The 13,589-nt window shown below is 31.5% G+C and overlaps 1 protein-coding gene across 1 annotated transcript in view; it reads left to right on the forward strand.

Moving 5' to 3' along the window:
• The window catches only part of LOC132722542 (cysteine-rich motor neuron 1 protein-like), a 95,919-nt gene extending 84,661 nt beyond the window's left edge, over positions 1 to 11,258 (forward strand). The window contains exons 7-8 of the mRNA XM_060707052.1: positions 40 to 102; positions 7,051 to 11,258. Coding sequence (XP_060563035.1) covers positions 40 to 102; positions 7,051 to 7,496 — 509 coding nt within the window. The 3' untranslated portion in view covers positions 7,497 to 11,258. The remainder of the gene's footprint in view (positions 1 to 39; positions 103 to 7,050) is intronic.
• Positions 11,259 to 13,589: the final 2,331 nt, after the last annotated feature.

A 13,589-nucleotide genomic window follows, 5' to 3' on the forward strand; every position in this document is an offset into this window, starting at 1 on the left:
GTCTTAATTGGATTTTCCTTTTTTTGGTCATATTTTCAGATATTACTATTTCACAGTTTTTTACCCCAGAAACTCGACGCAAGACAGCAAAAACTGTCCAAGGTAAGCATGGCAAATATTTTTACTTAAATATCGTGAGGTCAGTCATCTGCCTAGTCATTTTTAGTGGCTGGAAGAAAGAGCAGAACTGAAAAAATGTTTTGATGAAAATAAATGACTAAAAAAAAAATAAAATTGACCAATCTAAGTTGAATTATTTGCCCTTTTTTGTATGGTGGACTGAACTGAATCCACAGGATTTGATATTATCTCCTACCGCATATGTCCAACTTTAATTTTCCACTGGGGGAGGGGGGCAGCTAATCTTCAGTAATCCATTTATAGATTTGGGGGGGGGGGGGGGGGGCAAATGTCCTAGAGAGCAAATGTCCATATACCAAATCCAGGTTACCTGCATTTCAGGTGAAATTTTGTTACAATAAAAAAACCCCAAACAAATAGCATTCTTATCCTGTTTTAATGAAATATACTTTTAGATTATGCTGTTTAAGATCAGGCCTTACAAAGTCATATATCAGAATTTCAGTTACCATTAAGGCTTAAGAAAAGTAAAGTAAAACAAACATCTCCTTTGCTAAATTATATAGGAATCTGAGGAAAAAAAACATGTGTGACTAACAGTAAATATAAAAGGTTTGCAAAACTATAAACCCTTGGCCCAGTGTTCACAAAGATTTAAGGATCAGGATCAGGAAAATTTTAGGATCAATTTTAAAACTGATATATTCTTCATTGTTTATCTTCATAGATAACATATCTAATATTAATTTGATTAAACGGGACATGCAAAAGCAAGTCTGTGAAATTTTAGAATAAACTTATAGTTATTTTTTGCAAAATACAGGCTTTTTACAGTTAATCCAAATATTGATCCTGATCCTAAAATTGATCCTATTTTGATCCCAATATTTTTGTATTTATATTGTTTTTTCTTGATTTTGTCTCAAAATAGGTTAGTTTCTTTGCAAATCAGCAACTTTTTACATTTTGAATATGTACCATTTAATTAAATTACGATTAATTTTAGTAACATAAAACAATGAAAATAAAATCAGGATCACTTGATCCTAAACCTAATATTTTCTTAGTGAACAAGGGGCCTGATATAAAAAGAAAAAATAGAGTTTACTAAACTTAATGACCTGGTTATGTAATAGTATTTGGATACTTTCAATATCTCACCTGACCTTGGGCTCGTGTACTGAATATTATCATCTTTCCTACAATAAAATCACACTGGCCATAGCTTTCGCAGAAGCGGTGGGTCCATCGCAGCGGCGATGGAGTATTCGTCGCAGAAGCGGTGGATAAAATATGGCCGTTTGCTGTTGTCGGTATGTTTATGACTGAATTTTGTTTTATGTTTTAATGTTTTACTTGAAACACTCAGTGAGACTGGAGCCCATATATGTACTCTTTTAACCTATTACATGCACACGGTGCAATTCATTACCGTTTATGCAAACACTTCTGTACAGTTTGATGAGGGTACGTCACTTTTGCCTAATTTTGGTTAAAACACATACAAATGTGTGTAAAACGACCCAATAATACATCGGCATCACATCGAATGAATGATACTTTCACAAATTAACCATAATTTGGAAAATTGAAAAATTATTATTGCCTTTTATAAAATAAATGACAAAAAAATGTTTTCGTCGCAGACGGCGGTGGATTCGATTGCAACGCAGTGCGGTGGGCCCGATACATTTTTTGTATATTTTAAGAATTTAACTTGACGTAACGCACTTTTCAATTGAGTACACTCATTTTCTTACTTTGACATCTGAGAAACGTGTTCATTTGATGTTAAAAACGATATTAATTATTATATATACGCTCGTACAAATATATTTCCGAGGTCCGCTTTCATTTTCCTTCCATTGAAAATTACTTCAGCAATAATTATCATAGAATAATCCACGTTCAACCTTGGACTTAAAAAGACCGTAAGTTCCAGGTTCAACAATGTTTTTGTCATAAAGACATATAAAATAGATACTCGTAAAGATAACAGAACATGCTTCTTGAATACGAAAAACAACCTCAATTTTTAATGTCACTACGTTATATTACCATATACTGAGAACACCAATTTAAATAAATTATAAGAGTTATTTAAGGAAAAGTTTTCTCTATTACTTTTTTTTAAAGACCTGCGCGTTTAATAGCTTTAGTTTTTCTTCTTTTTCTTAAATTGTGACATTTATCGAAAAAAAAATGTTTTCAAATATGGTATATTTTAAAAGAAAGTATGAAATAAAATTTAAAAAAAGGTAATATAATTATTTTATTGAAAATGTACACAAATATAGTGAAGATAATAACAAGCTGGGAAAAAAAATTTCAGACTTATATTTAAGTTATATGACCTAGAAATAACCCCAATTAAGGAAAAATTCAAATTCACGTACAGGAAATCAGATCGGTGACCCTAAGTTTCGCTCTAAATGTTTATGTAATCATATTGTAGCATCATGCTTAATTTAAAGAATATAATTATATTGAACCTCCTTAATTTTGCGTGTATGTGTTTATAATACTGCACGTTTGTTACGTCACTTTTTATTGGATAATCGTGACGTTTATGTACACACAATGTACTTTTTAAATACATGGCTGCGGTCGATTTATGAAATTATCTCATTTTTTTTCTAACAAAAATGCTTGATGTATTATGAGTTCGTTATAAATAAATCCAACTGGTTATATGGTCGTATATAAACGGTTGTTCGTAATATTAATAGCTATCAAAATTCTTAATAATACTTGTACATGTGTTTAAAAATCAGAAAATAAAGTCACAAATAAACCAAAAATCTCTATTACTAAATAAACGTCTCGATTATCCGATGAAAAGTTACATTACAAACATGCAGTATTATAAAGTTTACATACACGACTGCTGTTTATTTAATAAGAAATTGACTGTATGTTTATGTATTATATTTTCAAACAACCGTTTATATACGGCCATATTGTATAGCCTTTGAAAATCTTGAAACTAATATGATACTCTCGAAAATGTCATGAATGTGTGTTAATTTTATGTTTTTATAACTAATATGCCATAATGCAAAATATATATGCAAAAAAATCTGTATATATATCTCTCCCAGCCATGCCGCTTTTAATAATTAAGTCAGAAATCGGCATTGGTTATAAGGTATAACACTTGATCACGAATAATATGTAAAGGTCTGACAAATGTGATATTTTGGCTGGATTCATCACATTTGTGGAATTCCCTGCACATCGCGAAATTTCCTTCCGGTGGTGCATCAAGGTCAAATATTATGACTCTTAGTTTCCGCCGTTTCTTCTACGGTCCGGGTTGTCAAATGCATGATCCCTAATATGAACTTGGAAATACAAATATGATAAAGGGGCACTATATATGTTCTGACGTTCCTGCGCTTTTCATCTGGAATGGTGCATTCACACTCAAAAATACTTCATAATTAGTAATAACCCGTAATAAAATGTTGAACGTGGATTAATCTATGATAATTATGGCTGAAGTAAATTTCAATGGAAGGAAAATGAAAGAGGACCTCGGAAATATATTTGTACGAGCGTATATATAATAATTAATATCGTTTTTAACATCAAATAAACACGTTTCTCAGATGTCAAAGTAAGAAAAGGACTGCGCTCAATTGAAAAGTGCGTTACGTCAAGTTAAATTCTTAAAATATACAAAAATGGTATCGGATCCACCGCACTGCGTTGCAATCGAATCCACCGCCGTCTGCGACAAAAACAGTTTTTGTCATTTATTTTACAAACAGGCAATAATAATTTCCCAATTTTCGAAATTATGGTTGATTTGTGAAAGTATCATTCATTCGATGTGATGCCGATGTATTATGGGGTCGTTTTTCACACATTTGTATGTGTTTTAACCAAAATAAGGCAAAAGTGGCGTCCCCTCATCAAACTGTACAGAAGTGTTTGCATAAACGGCAATGAATTGCACCGTGTGCGTGTAATAGGTTGAAAGAGTACATATGTGGGCTCCAGTCTCACTGAGTGTTTCAAGTAAAACATTAAAACATAAAACAAAATTAATACATAAACTTACCGACAACAGCAAACGGCCATATTTTATCCACCGCTTCTGCGACGAATACTCCACCGCCGCTGTGATGGACCCACCGCTTCTGCGAAAGCTATGGCCAGTGTGAAAATACTAAAACTAATTTTCATTTATATGCATAATAATTATTAAATTCTTACCTGTAAAATTGAATTCAGAAATATGTTGTATGATGAAATGGTGCATGAAAATAATTTGATTGAAGATACCTTTACTCCACCTTTCTTTTGATGTTAGGGAGTTGTCAATAACTGGAGGAAATTTTGTTTGTCAAGTTGGACAAGTCATTTTTTTAATATGATAAGGGCTACCATCCCTACAACATTTTAAAAATCTTATTCTCTTGTTAATCAAGCGTTTTCACTAGTTTAAGTAGATCTACATCTATAATTTTTTTCTTTCTTCTACGTTATCATCTGTACGTGTACGTTTATAGAATTAATACTGAGTCCATACTTAACATTTCCCCTTTCTCCCCCTAACCTTCGACACCAATTTTTTAGGTCATGACCAAACAATATTTTTTTTATACCAACCCAAAATGGGTTTTGATTTTTGTTGTTTCAACAACAACTTTAATTTCAAGAATAACTTTGGTATTTTTGTCCAGATATAGAAATACTGGATTCTTGTGTATCTTTATTTATAATATAAATTAAATTTATGTAAAACATTCAAAACTTTTCTTCATAAATATGGACACTTTCCATAATGCAATCTTTGACTTTTCATAACTTATTCGTGTGCTTTTTGCTTATTGAATTCCAATCTGGTATTATAAAAACATTGAGGACTTTATCTAAGAGTTCAAATTTTAATTGAACATATTACCCCATCTTTAATTGACAAGGCCGGCACACGCAGTAATTATTTCCTACTGAAAAACCCATTAAAATGTGGAAGAAGTGTTGCGAATTCATTAACATGCAATTGCATGCATCGTTTAGTGCACTCAGACTAATCACATTTTAATGTGGTTGTATAAAAAAAAGTGAAAAAGGAAAAAACAACAACAACAACAGAATAAGTATTGAGGTATTTGGCACATTAGAGACAGTCTATTAACTGCTGGGTGTTTTTTTTTCTAACAGCAGTTCAATTAAAGGATTTTGTAATTATGCCAGATAGTGATTCAGTTTATCAAAATGTATCACAGTATCTGATAAGTGATGAATCTTTATCAGTGGATAATTGTTGGGATTTAATCTAATTTTTACATTCCAGAATGGCACAGATATTTAATTTTCAGATTTCCATTTTCTTAAATGTACCTTTATCTTGTGCAGCTAATTTATTAAACACATAGGTGGCTCTATTGTGTAGGTCACATATTTTATTGTGTGTAAAATTTCATGAAATCTTCAGACAAATAAAAGCACAGCTCACCTGTGCAGAGACGGTCTGACAAAAGTCTTAGCTTACAGCAGTTACCATTTGACTGTAATAGTAATATTGTGACTGAAGTAGAAAAATACATTTTTTAATGTGCAGTATTGATTCAGAGGCTGACCTTTGGTTGGGGTGTACCGGTATATAGGGACCTCAAGTGAGATATAAACTTTAAAATGACATTAAGTCTAATGGTCATTTTCTCTCACTGCTGATTCAGAAATCATGTGGGATTAGTAATCATTCACTGTTCACTTCGAAGAAATTAGCAATTTCTGATGAATTATCCAAAAAAGTTGGATTGGTGGACTGATTGCCGAGATATGACCTAAATTTGCATTAAAAAAACAAACATTTTCATAATTTACAAACTGAAGTCACTAAAATACTTTCCATTTGTTTAAATGTATTCTGTTGTGGTTTTTTTTTTACATAATGTTTGTAAAGAAAATGTGACTGTTAACATTGATGAGATACCCACATTTATGTTGACCTATATGTTTAATGGCTTTAAAGTTTGCTCTTAAATTTAAAGATAATGTTTTATCTATTAATGTCTACAATCAATCATTTTCTATCTATATAGCATGAATACCCGCTTGTATTGCATCACTGTGTGTCTCGTCCTGTACATACCAGTCAGGAATTCCTCAACCCTCAAATATTGTGGGTGTTAGTATTCCAAAGATATGATCAGAGTTTAGTTAAATCAATATGGAGCATTGATAAGAGGTCTATAACAGTGCCTGTAAAATAGCAGTAGTATATTTATTTAAAATCCTGGACTCAGTGTTAAATACTGTTTTCTTTTCCTGTGTATCATAAGTTCCTGTCAGCGATCAGTAAGATATATCAAAGTGGAAATTTTCTATCTTGATGATCAATTAATGTAGGGTGGGAATTCTAGTTTGAAGGGAACTTTGAATAAGCAATGGAGTTGATGTATAAAATAATTTGCAATCGGCCTTAATTTCAGAGTTTGTTGTACTTTACTGAAAAAGATGAATAATTTAGGTTCTGATTTTAATTGGATCAAAATAATTTACTAACACAAAATTATGAAAATTTCTTGGAATTATGCATTGTAAACTTTTTTGTTTGCCCATTCCATTATTTTAATCGGATGAAAAGAAAGTCCTATGTCATCGGCTTGTAGCCAGGCCAGCTTGCCCATCCATGCAATCTGATCAAATTCAATACTGTTGAATTCTCTGTATTAGTTTTTTGATACTCACTGTTGAAAGCTTCTGAAAATGAAAAACAGGGACAAATTAAAGCACAAATTAAGTTGGGATAAGGTTGAAGAAGATATTAAGTTCTTATGACAAATCTTTTGTTTTGCTGAACAATGCCTGAACAATGCCATGATTGATTGATATCCATTCCATGCAATAAAGTTTTGAAACACACATATTCTGCAATTAATAATAAATGTAAGAATCTAAATGTCTAAATGTTTTGTTTTTCTTTCATATTTCGGATTTTTTTTTGTATTTCAGTTAGTGCCAATACAGACAGTGTGGATGTGAAGGACATTGAGGAGAAGTACATTATTTCACTTTCCATTGTGGGAAGTTTTGTGATGATTTTGCTAATATTAGTATTTGTTTTATTATATCTCAAACTGAAACAGCGGCACCAGGCAAGCTGGAGTGTTGCTGGTCAAGATACATACTGTAAATGTCCACTTTTTATTGGACATTCTCCTACGTTACAGCATAAATATAATTTAAATGGAGAAATTCCAAATAAACTAAGTTACGATACAGTGGTCGTACAAAAGTATGACCACCCTTGTATAGCAGTGTCATTAAAATCTGATTCGCCAGATGAACAGCGAAAACTATTTCTTACAAATGAAGATCGTGAAAATGGTTTTGTGAACAAGGAAAACTGTGGGAATCTCCAGTCACACTGTTTGTACAAGGATTGGGCAGCTATTTGAAAATAAGCCAATGAAAATGAGTGTAGTGTTTTTTTGGTGTTAACTTTGATCTGATTGGTTGAAACTTCAAGGGAGACAACAAGTGACAGAATTGTAGACAAGGGAGATAATTGGTAATGATGAAAAAAATATAGGCTTATTTATATTATATATATGATGCGGTTTCTAGCTTGTAAACAGGAAATGGACCAATCTTCTGTAACATGATGCTTTATTCATCATTTTGAATTATGTGTGCAAAACAGTTAATTTGATGTAATTTCATATTTGTACGCAGTCACCTTTGTATATTATGAACATTTGATCTTATTTAACTGTAAACTACAGTAACTATGTCAACATTACTGACAAGATTGTGAAGTGTGATGTTTATTGAAAAAGAAGTTATGATAAATGAAGTCAGAACTTGTTTGATGGAAGTTGACTTTTGTATATCCTGATCCTAAATGAGGTGGCAGGGTGAATGGACATTGTGCTTGCCTCTGCTAATTGGCAAGCTAAATATTGATGGCATTTCTAACAGTACTCTCACTTATGAAATGGTTATATTATCTACCTTTGAGATGTTGTTTTTTTAATTATTATTTCGGATTATGATTATAGAATCTAAAATCAAAACATTTGTTCAAATAGTTTTGTGGCCTTCTCTTGAATTCTTTCTTTTTTCATGAATATTCAATTTGACAATTTTATTAAAGAGATGTACAGAGTTATTTGTTTACCAGATTTGTTTGGATAATCCTGCATAAGAATACGGAATGATGATGTAGAATTCATTTGGTTCTTTTATTAATTTATTCCATGACAATATTTTGAATATGTAAATATTGTGCATATATGAATCTCCGATGTTGTATAAATGTGTTGTGTTGCATATTGTATACAATGAATTAGCTACATAATTATAGTGCATATGTGTGAAATCTTACAAAATAATTATGTCATAGCCAAAATCAATTTTAAAACATAATTTGAGTAATTGATGTACATATATATTAGAAATAACCAATAAGGTTGAAAATGCATTAAAAATGAATTATTTTTTCGACACAAAATGAAACATGCAAAAAAAATCTTTTAGAGCCAATTATATTATCAGACATTGGAAATGCTTAGACAGGATAATAATGTCTTGGTTGTCATATAGCAATATAGCAACAGCATGGCAAGTTGGGGTAGTTCCCATTTTTCTTTGACTTACAAAGGCAGATTAACAAAGAGCATGCCAACAATCTTTACTTTTCGTTTCTATTTTGGCATTGTGAAATTACACATATTTAGAACTAAAATGTAAAAAAGAAAAACGAACAAATTTTCCTTTTGCCAATAGAATGTCATGTTGCTTTGTCAAGTTGACAAGTTTGAAAGATATCTGAAAGCTAGGATTACTTTTCCCAATTGAAGTACTTTATATTGAAATAATGAGGTAAAAAAACGTGTTGACAACCAGATAACTGTCAAAGGTATTTACTGTATGGGGTACGGATGTAAAAAAAACGGGAAATAAATTACAATTAAAACTGGCGCAAGTATTATACCTGACAGATCCAACAGTAAATTCCTAGATTAATTGGAAAGATGATTACTTTATGCACCTGTAAATGCTTGTTGGGCGGCAAGTTTTTGTTCCCGACTTCTTTTCGCAGTCTATAGGAATAGCACAAATAAAACACTTTACTATCTGCAGTTGCAATTTGTGATTAAAACCAAATGACAAGCTGCTGTTATGTGTGGATTTATTGATTTCAATAAGAATTTTGATAAACTAAACTTTTTCATTTCTTCTTCAAATTGCATGATGTTATTTTGATTTCGGAACAAATTAGTTGTTACTTAATTAAGTGCATTCAGCTGTAGAAATCAATCAAATTCCAAATTGTAGAATTCAGTCAGTTAGGTATCACACTGTCTGAAAATAAGTTACATTTTCTCCCAGTTTATACATTTAAAAACACAGGTCTTTACAGATTTCCGTTAATAAATAGAATATCATGGCTATAACACAAAAAATTGTAACAGAATATTGTTATAGAATAAGTGCATGGACAATTAGCATTTTTTGATTAGAGATCTTTAATAGTATAGACTTAATTGAAAATGAGAACTTATTTAAGTGTAAATAAATGTATATATCATTACTGGAGTACAATTTGAAAGTGAACTTTTGATTTTTTAGTCGTTTATAAAATGTGTACTTTGTGAAAGAAAAAATGACTGATGATTTGTAGAATTGTTTCATACATGAGCTATTGATCAAAGTTGTTCATTATTTTTTTCAGCTGCATTACTTTTATTTTAGAATTATTATCCCACCATACATGGTTCTGCTCACCGAATGTCTGTTGTTGTTTTTCTCCTAATGTTACATTGTTTTTATATACTAAACATTTTCACATTAGCAGTCCTGCTTTATTGTGTTATAGCAAAACATAAAGATTAAAATTAATAGAAATAAAATCTATTTTTCAAGGAAAATAGTGCAATAAATTTGAAGGCACATTGTATGATTAGAGAAATAAATAAATGAAAGAAATTATCAAAAGAAATGTCGCCAAAATTAATCATAAATGATATTTACAAAGATGTATATAATAATATGAAAAGGATTTTGTGCTATGTTCTTATTCAAATGCTTTCTTTTTGAATTTTTACATTGTAAATTAAAGGTTTTTTTCAATATCAAAACAGTAGACAGCAGAGTACATGTATATTATGGTCAGACTGAATGAATGGGTAAGAATTGGCACCTTACTATTGCTGGAATAGATCTTTCATTACTTCAAAGAAGGTTCATTAATTAAAGGGAATCATCTTTTTTATCATACCTATTTCAAAGTTGATTACACAGGTTGATTTTTTTGAAAAATTTAAATACAGAAACTTGTCAAGTGATTATGTATGAACAAATGAGCTTTTTGTTGTTGTTTCTTAATTCATTCTTTTGATTTGAAAGGAAAATGTTAAAATTTGATTTTACTATCATTTTTTTCTAATTTTATAGGAAAATCTGTAGGTGTTATTTATTTTTTTTGTAGTTATGCTTACATTTATAGATTTGCCTGGAACATTCAAAACTGTATTATGAAATTTTAAAAGTATCATATCAGTCAATTTGGAAATATTAAAAAATTTTGGAATAAAGTGCTGAAATGATATAATATTCTATTAAAAAGTTAATGTTCCTTTATTTTTTTTTAGATATCTGTTTTTTAAATTCATGTCACCAACCATCTACCAGTAGATTACTTTTTGTATTCTTTATCCCCAAACTTGTACTTTTTCCATCATTTTTGTCAGATTGTGTTTTTTTTCAGAGAAAATCAGACAATGATTTTCAGGCATGTAATTTTCTATAAAATGTTATGATTGTATTTTATGCTTTTATGTTCTCTATATTTGGTGCAAGATTCAGTATTTGATGTACATTTTACTTGTAATATACTTGTAGAAATGTTTGACAGCAAACAAAATAGGGCAGGTATAGTTAAATCATGATTAAGAAAATTAAACTACAAACCCTAACATCAATGAACATATTCCATTTTAAAAATTGGAATTGTCCATTGTTAATTTTTAGGGGGTTTCAAGATCAAAATCAAAAAATTAAGTAGTTGCCAGTATAAAGCCTGGTCAGGCTGTATTGTTGTGCAGGTTGGCCATGCTGTTTATTGGTGACAAAGGTTTGTTATCAAGTGTTTGCTAGCACTCTGTGAGTTTAATGACATTGTACATATCAGAACTGAGTAAATGACAAAACCTTAATGTGTTGTCTTTTGTTTTATTTCAAATACCAAAGTATCTCTATACTATTCCACTAATGCTTTTTAACCCTTGACCTACTCATATTTTGTGTAGCAGATTTGACCAGCTATGGAATTTGAGGGATTTTGACATCAAAATTCAAAAAGTAAGCTACCAACAGTATATATGGGGTGTTCATTGCCAAGTGCTCGAGGTTCGAGTCATGCAAGCGTCCTCAAATTCTACATGTGAGAAAACTTTCCAGCTAGCTTACAGAGCGTCGGTTCTACTCTGGTGTCCATATGTGCCTGAAATAATGAACAGAGGTATTCCTCCACTAGTAAAGTTGCCATATGACCGTTACTGTGTTAGTGCGATGACCTAACCAAAAAAAAACAACCTAACAGCATATAGTCTTTCAGACGGCACAAAGGCAGGCTAACCAGGCTCACTACTGGTAGTAAATAGGAAACACTTTCTGTTCCATCAGGTAAAGGGTTGTTCTAATTATTGCATTTCCATGGAAACATGCTTTAGTCCAACTTAGCAAGAAGTTTGGGTTACCAGTGCAACCTCTGCAGAGCATTACAGCATAACTGTAACCTAATTCACAACTTCTAACTATTCACAATAAGTTTTAAATCTCTTGAGGAAGATCTATAATCTTTGTCTCTTCACTGAGGTTGTATTTATAACATTTCAAGTCAATTTAGTTATATCCTCTTGGTAATACAGAACTGATAACAGTACTACCAAATTATAGCAGACTGTGAAATTTAGCCTGTCCACGAGGATATGAGCAGTTGTAAAGGAAGCAAGTAGCTTATTTGAACAACACTCCATTTTGCTTTCTGAAACTTAGAAACCAGTGGAAATAGGTTTGTGTTCCCAGTATGATTCAAACCAACAGACCCTGGGTTGAGAGGCAGGCACCATAACCACTAGGCCACCACTCCACCCAACGGACTGCATATCTGTACTTTATAGTATGAGATAAAAGATACTACATGAAATATATCTTATATTATTTTTATTACTACTTATACTACGTATATATAAAACAAGAGCAGTCGGTAGGACAGCATGCTCGACTATTCTTAGTGCTTGATAGTAAAAAAAATGCCTGATACAGTTACCTCCTCCTGTTTACAGGTTGGGGTCATGATGTTGAACAAGTGTGCAAAGTTTCAAAGCCATATGTCAATGGACTTTGAAAATATTTGAACTATTACAAAAACTTTAACGTAAATTCTAAGTCGAAAAGGGGCTTAATTCTGTCAAAATGCTTGATAGAGTTACCTCCTCCTGTTTACAGGTTGGGGTCATGATGTTGAACAAGTGTGCAAAGTTTCAAAGCCATATGTCAATGGACTTTGAAAATATTTTAACTATTACAAAAACTTTAACGTAAATTCTAAGTCGAAAAAGGGGCATAATTCTGTCAAAATGCTTAATAGAGTTACCTCCTGCTGTCTACAGGTTGGGGTCATGATGTTGAACAAGTGTGCAAAGTTTCAAAGCCATATGTCTATGGACTTTGAAAATATTTGAACTATTACAAAAACTTTAACGGAAATTCTAAGTCGAAAAAGGGGCATAATTCTGTCAAAATGCTTGATAGAGTTACCTCCTCCTGTCTACAGGTTGGGGTCATGATGGTGAACAAGTGTGCAAAGTTTCAAAGCCATATGTCAATGGACTTTGAAAATATTTGAACTATTACAAAAACTTTAACGTAAATTCCAAGTCGAAAAAGGGGCATAATTCTGTCAAAATGCTTGATAGAGTTACCTCCTCCTGTCTACAGGTTGGGGTCATGATGGTGAACAAGTGTGCAAAGTTTCAAAGCCATATGTCAATGGACTTTGAAAATATTTGAACTATTACAAAAACTTTAACATAAGTGGTTACGCCGACGCCGACGCCGACGCTCGGGTGACTGCAATAGCTCTACTTATTCTTATCGAATAGTCGAGCTAAAAAGTAGAAATTTATTATAATAAATAAGGTAGTAAAGTATATAAATAAACACACAAATCTTATCACTGTCAATTGAGACCTTATGATTACACTGACCTTAAAACCTAGTCTCTACTGCGCATTATTTGACAATAAACTGTCTACACTAACCCAAAAAAATTAGTCCCGATAAATAAACATAAGGTCTTTATGTCATCTTAAAATATCAGCATGGACGAGTTACACGTAAATGAAAATTCATTCAAAATGTTTACCTGAGGCAAATATAATACAGTCTATAACAACATGTAATAAGTGCATGCCTAAGCTAAACACAGATTTCATATTGTTCGAATGATGAAAAATAATGTTAGAAAAGGGACTTATAAAGTT

The sequence above is a fragment of the Ruditapes philippinarum genome, unplaced genomic scaffold (genome assembly GCF_026571515.1).
Source record: "Ruditapes philippinarum isolate M1 unplaced genomic scaffold, ASM2657151v2 ctg3132_1_1_1_1, whole genome shotgun sequence".
Classification (NCBI taxonomy): domain Eukaryota; kingdom Metazoa; phylum Mollusca; class Bivalvia; order Venerida; family Veneridae; genus Ruditapes; species Ruditapes philippinarum.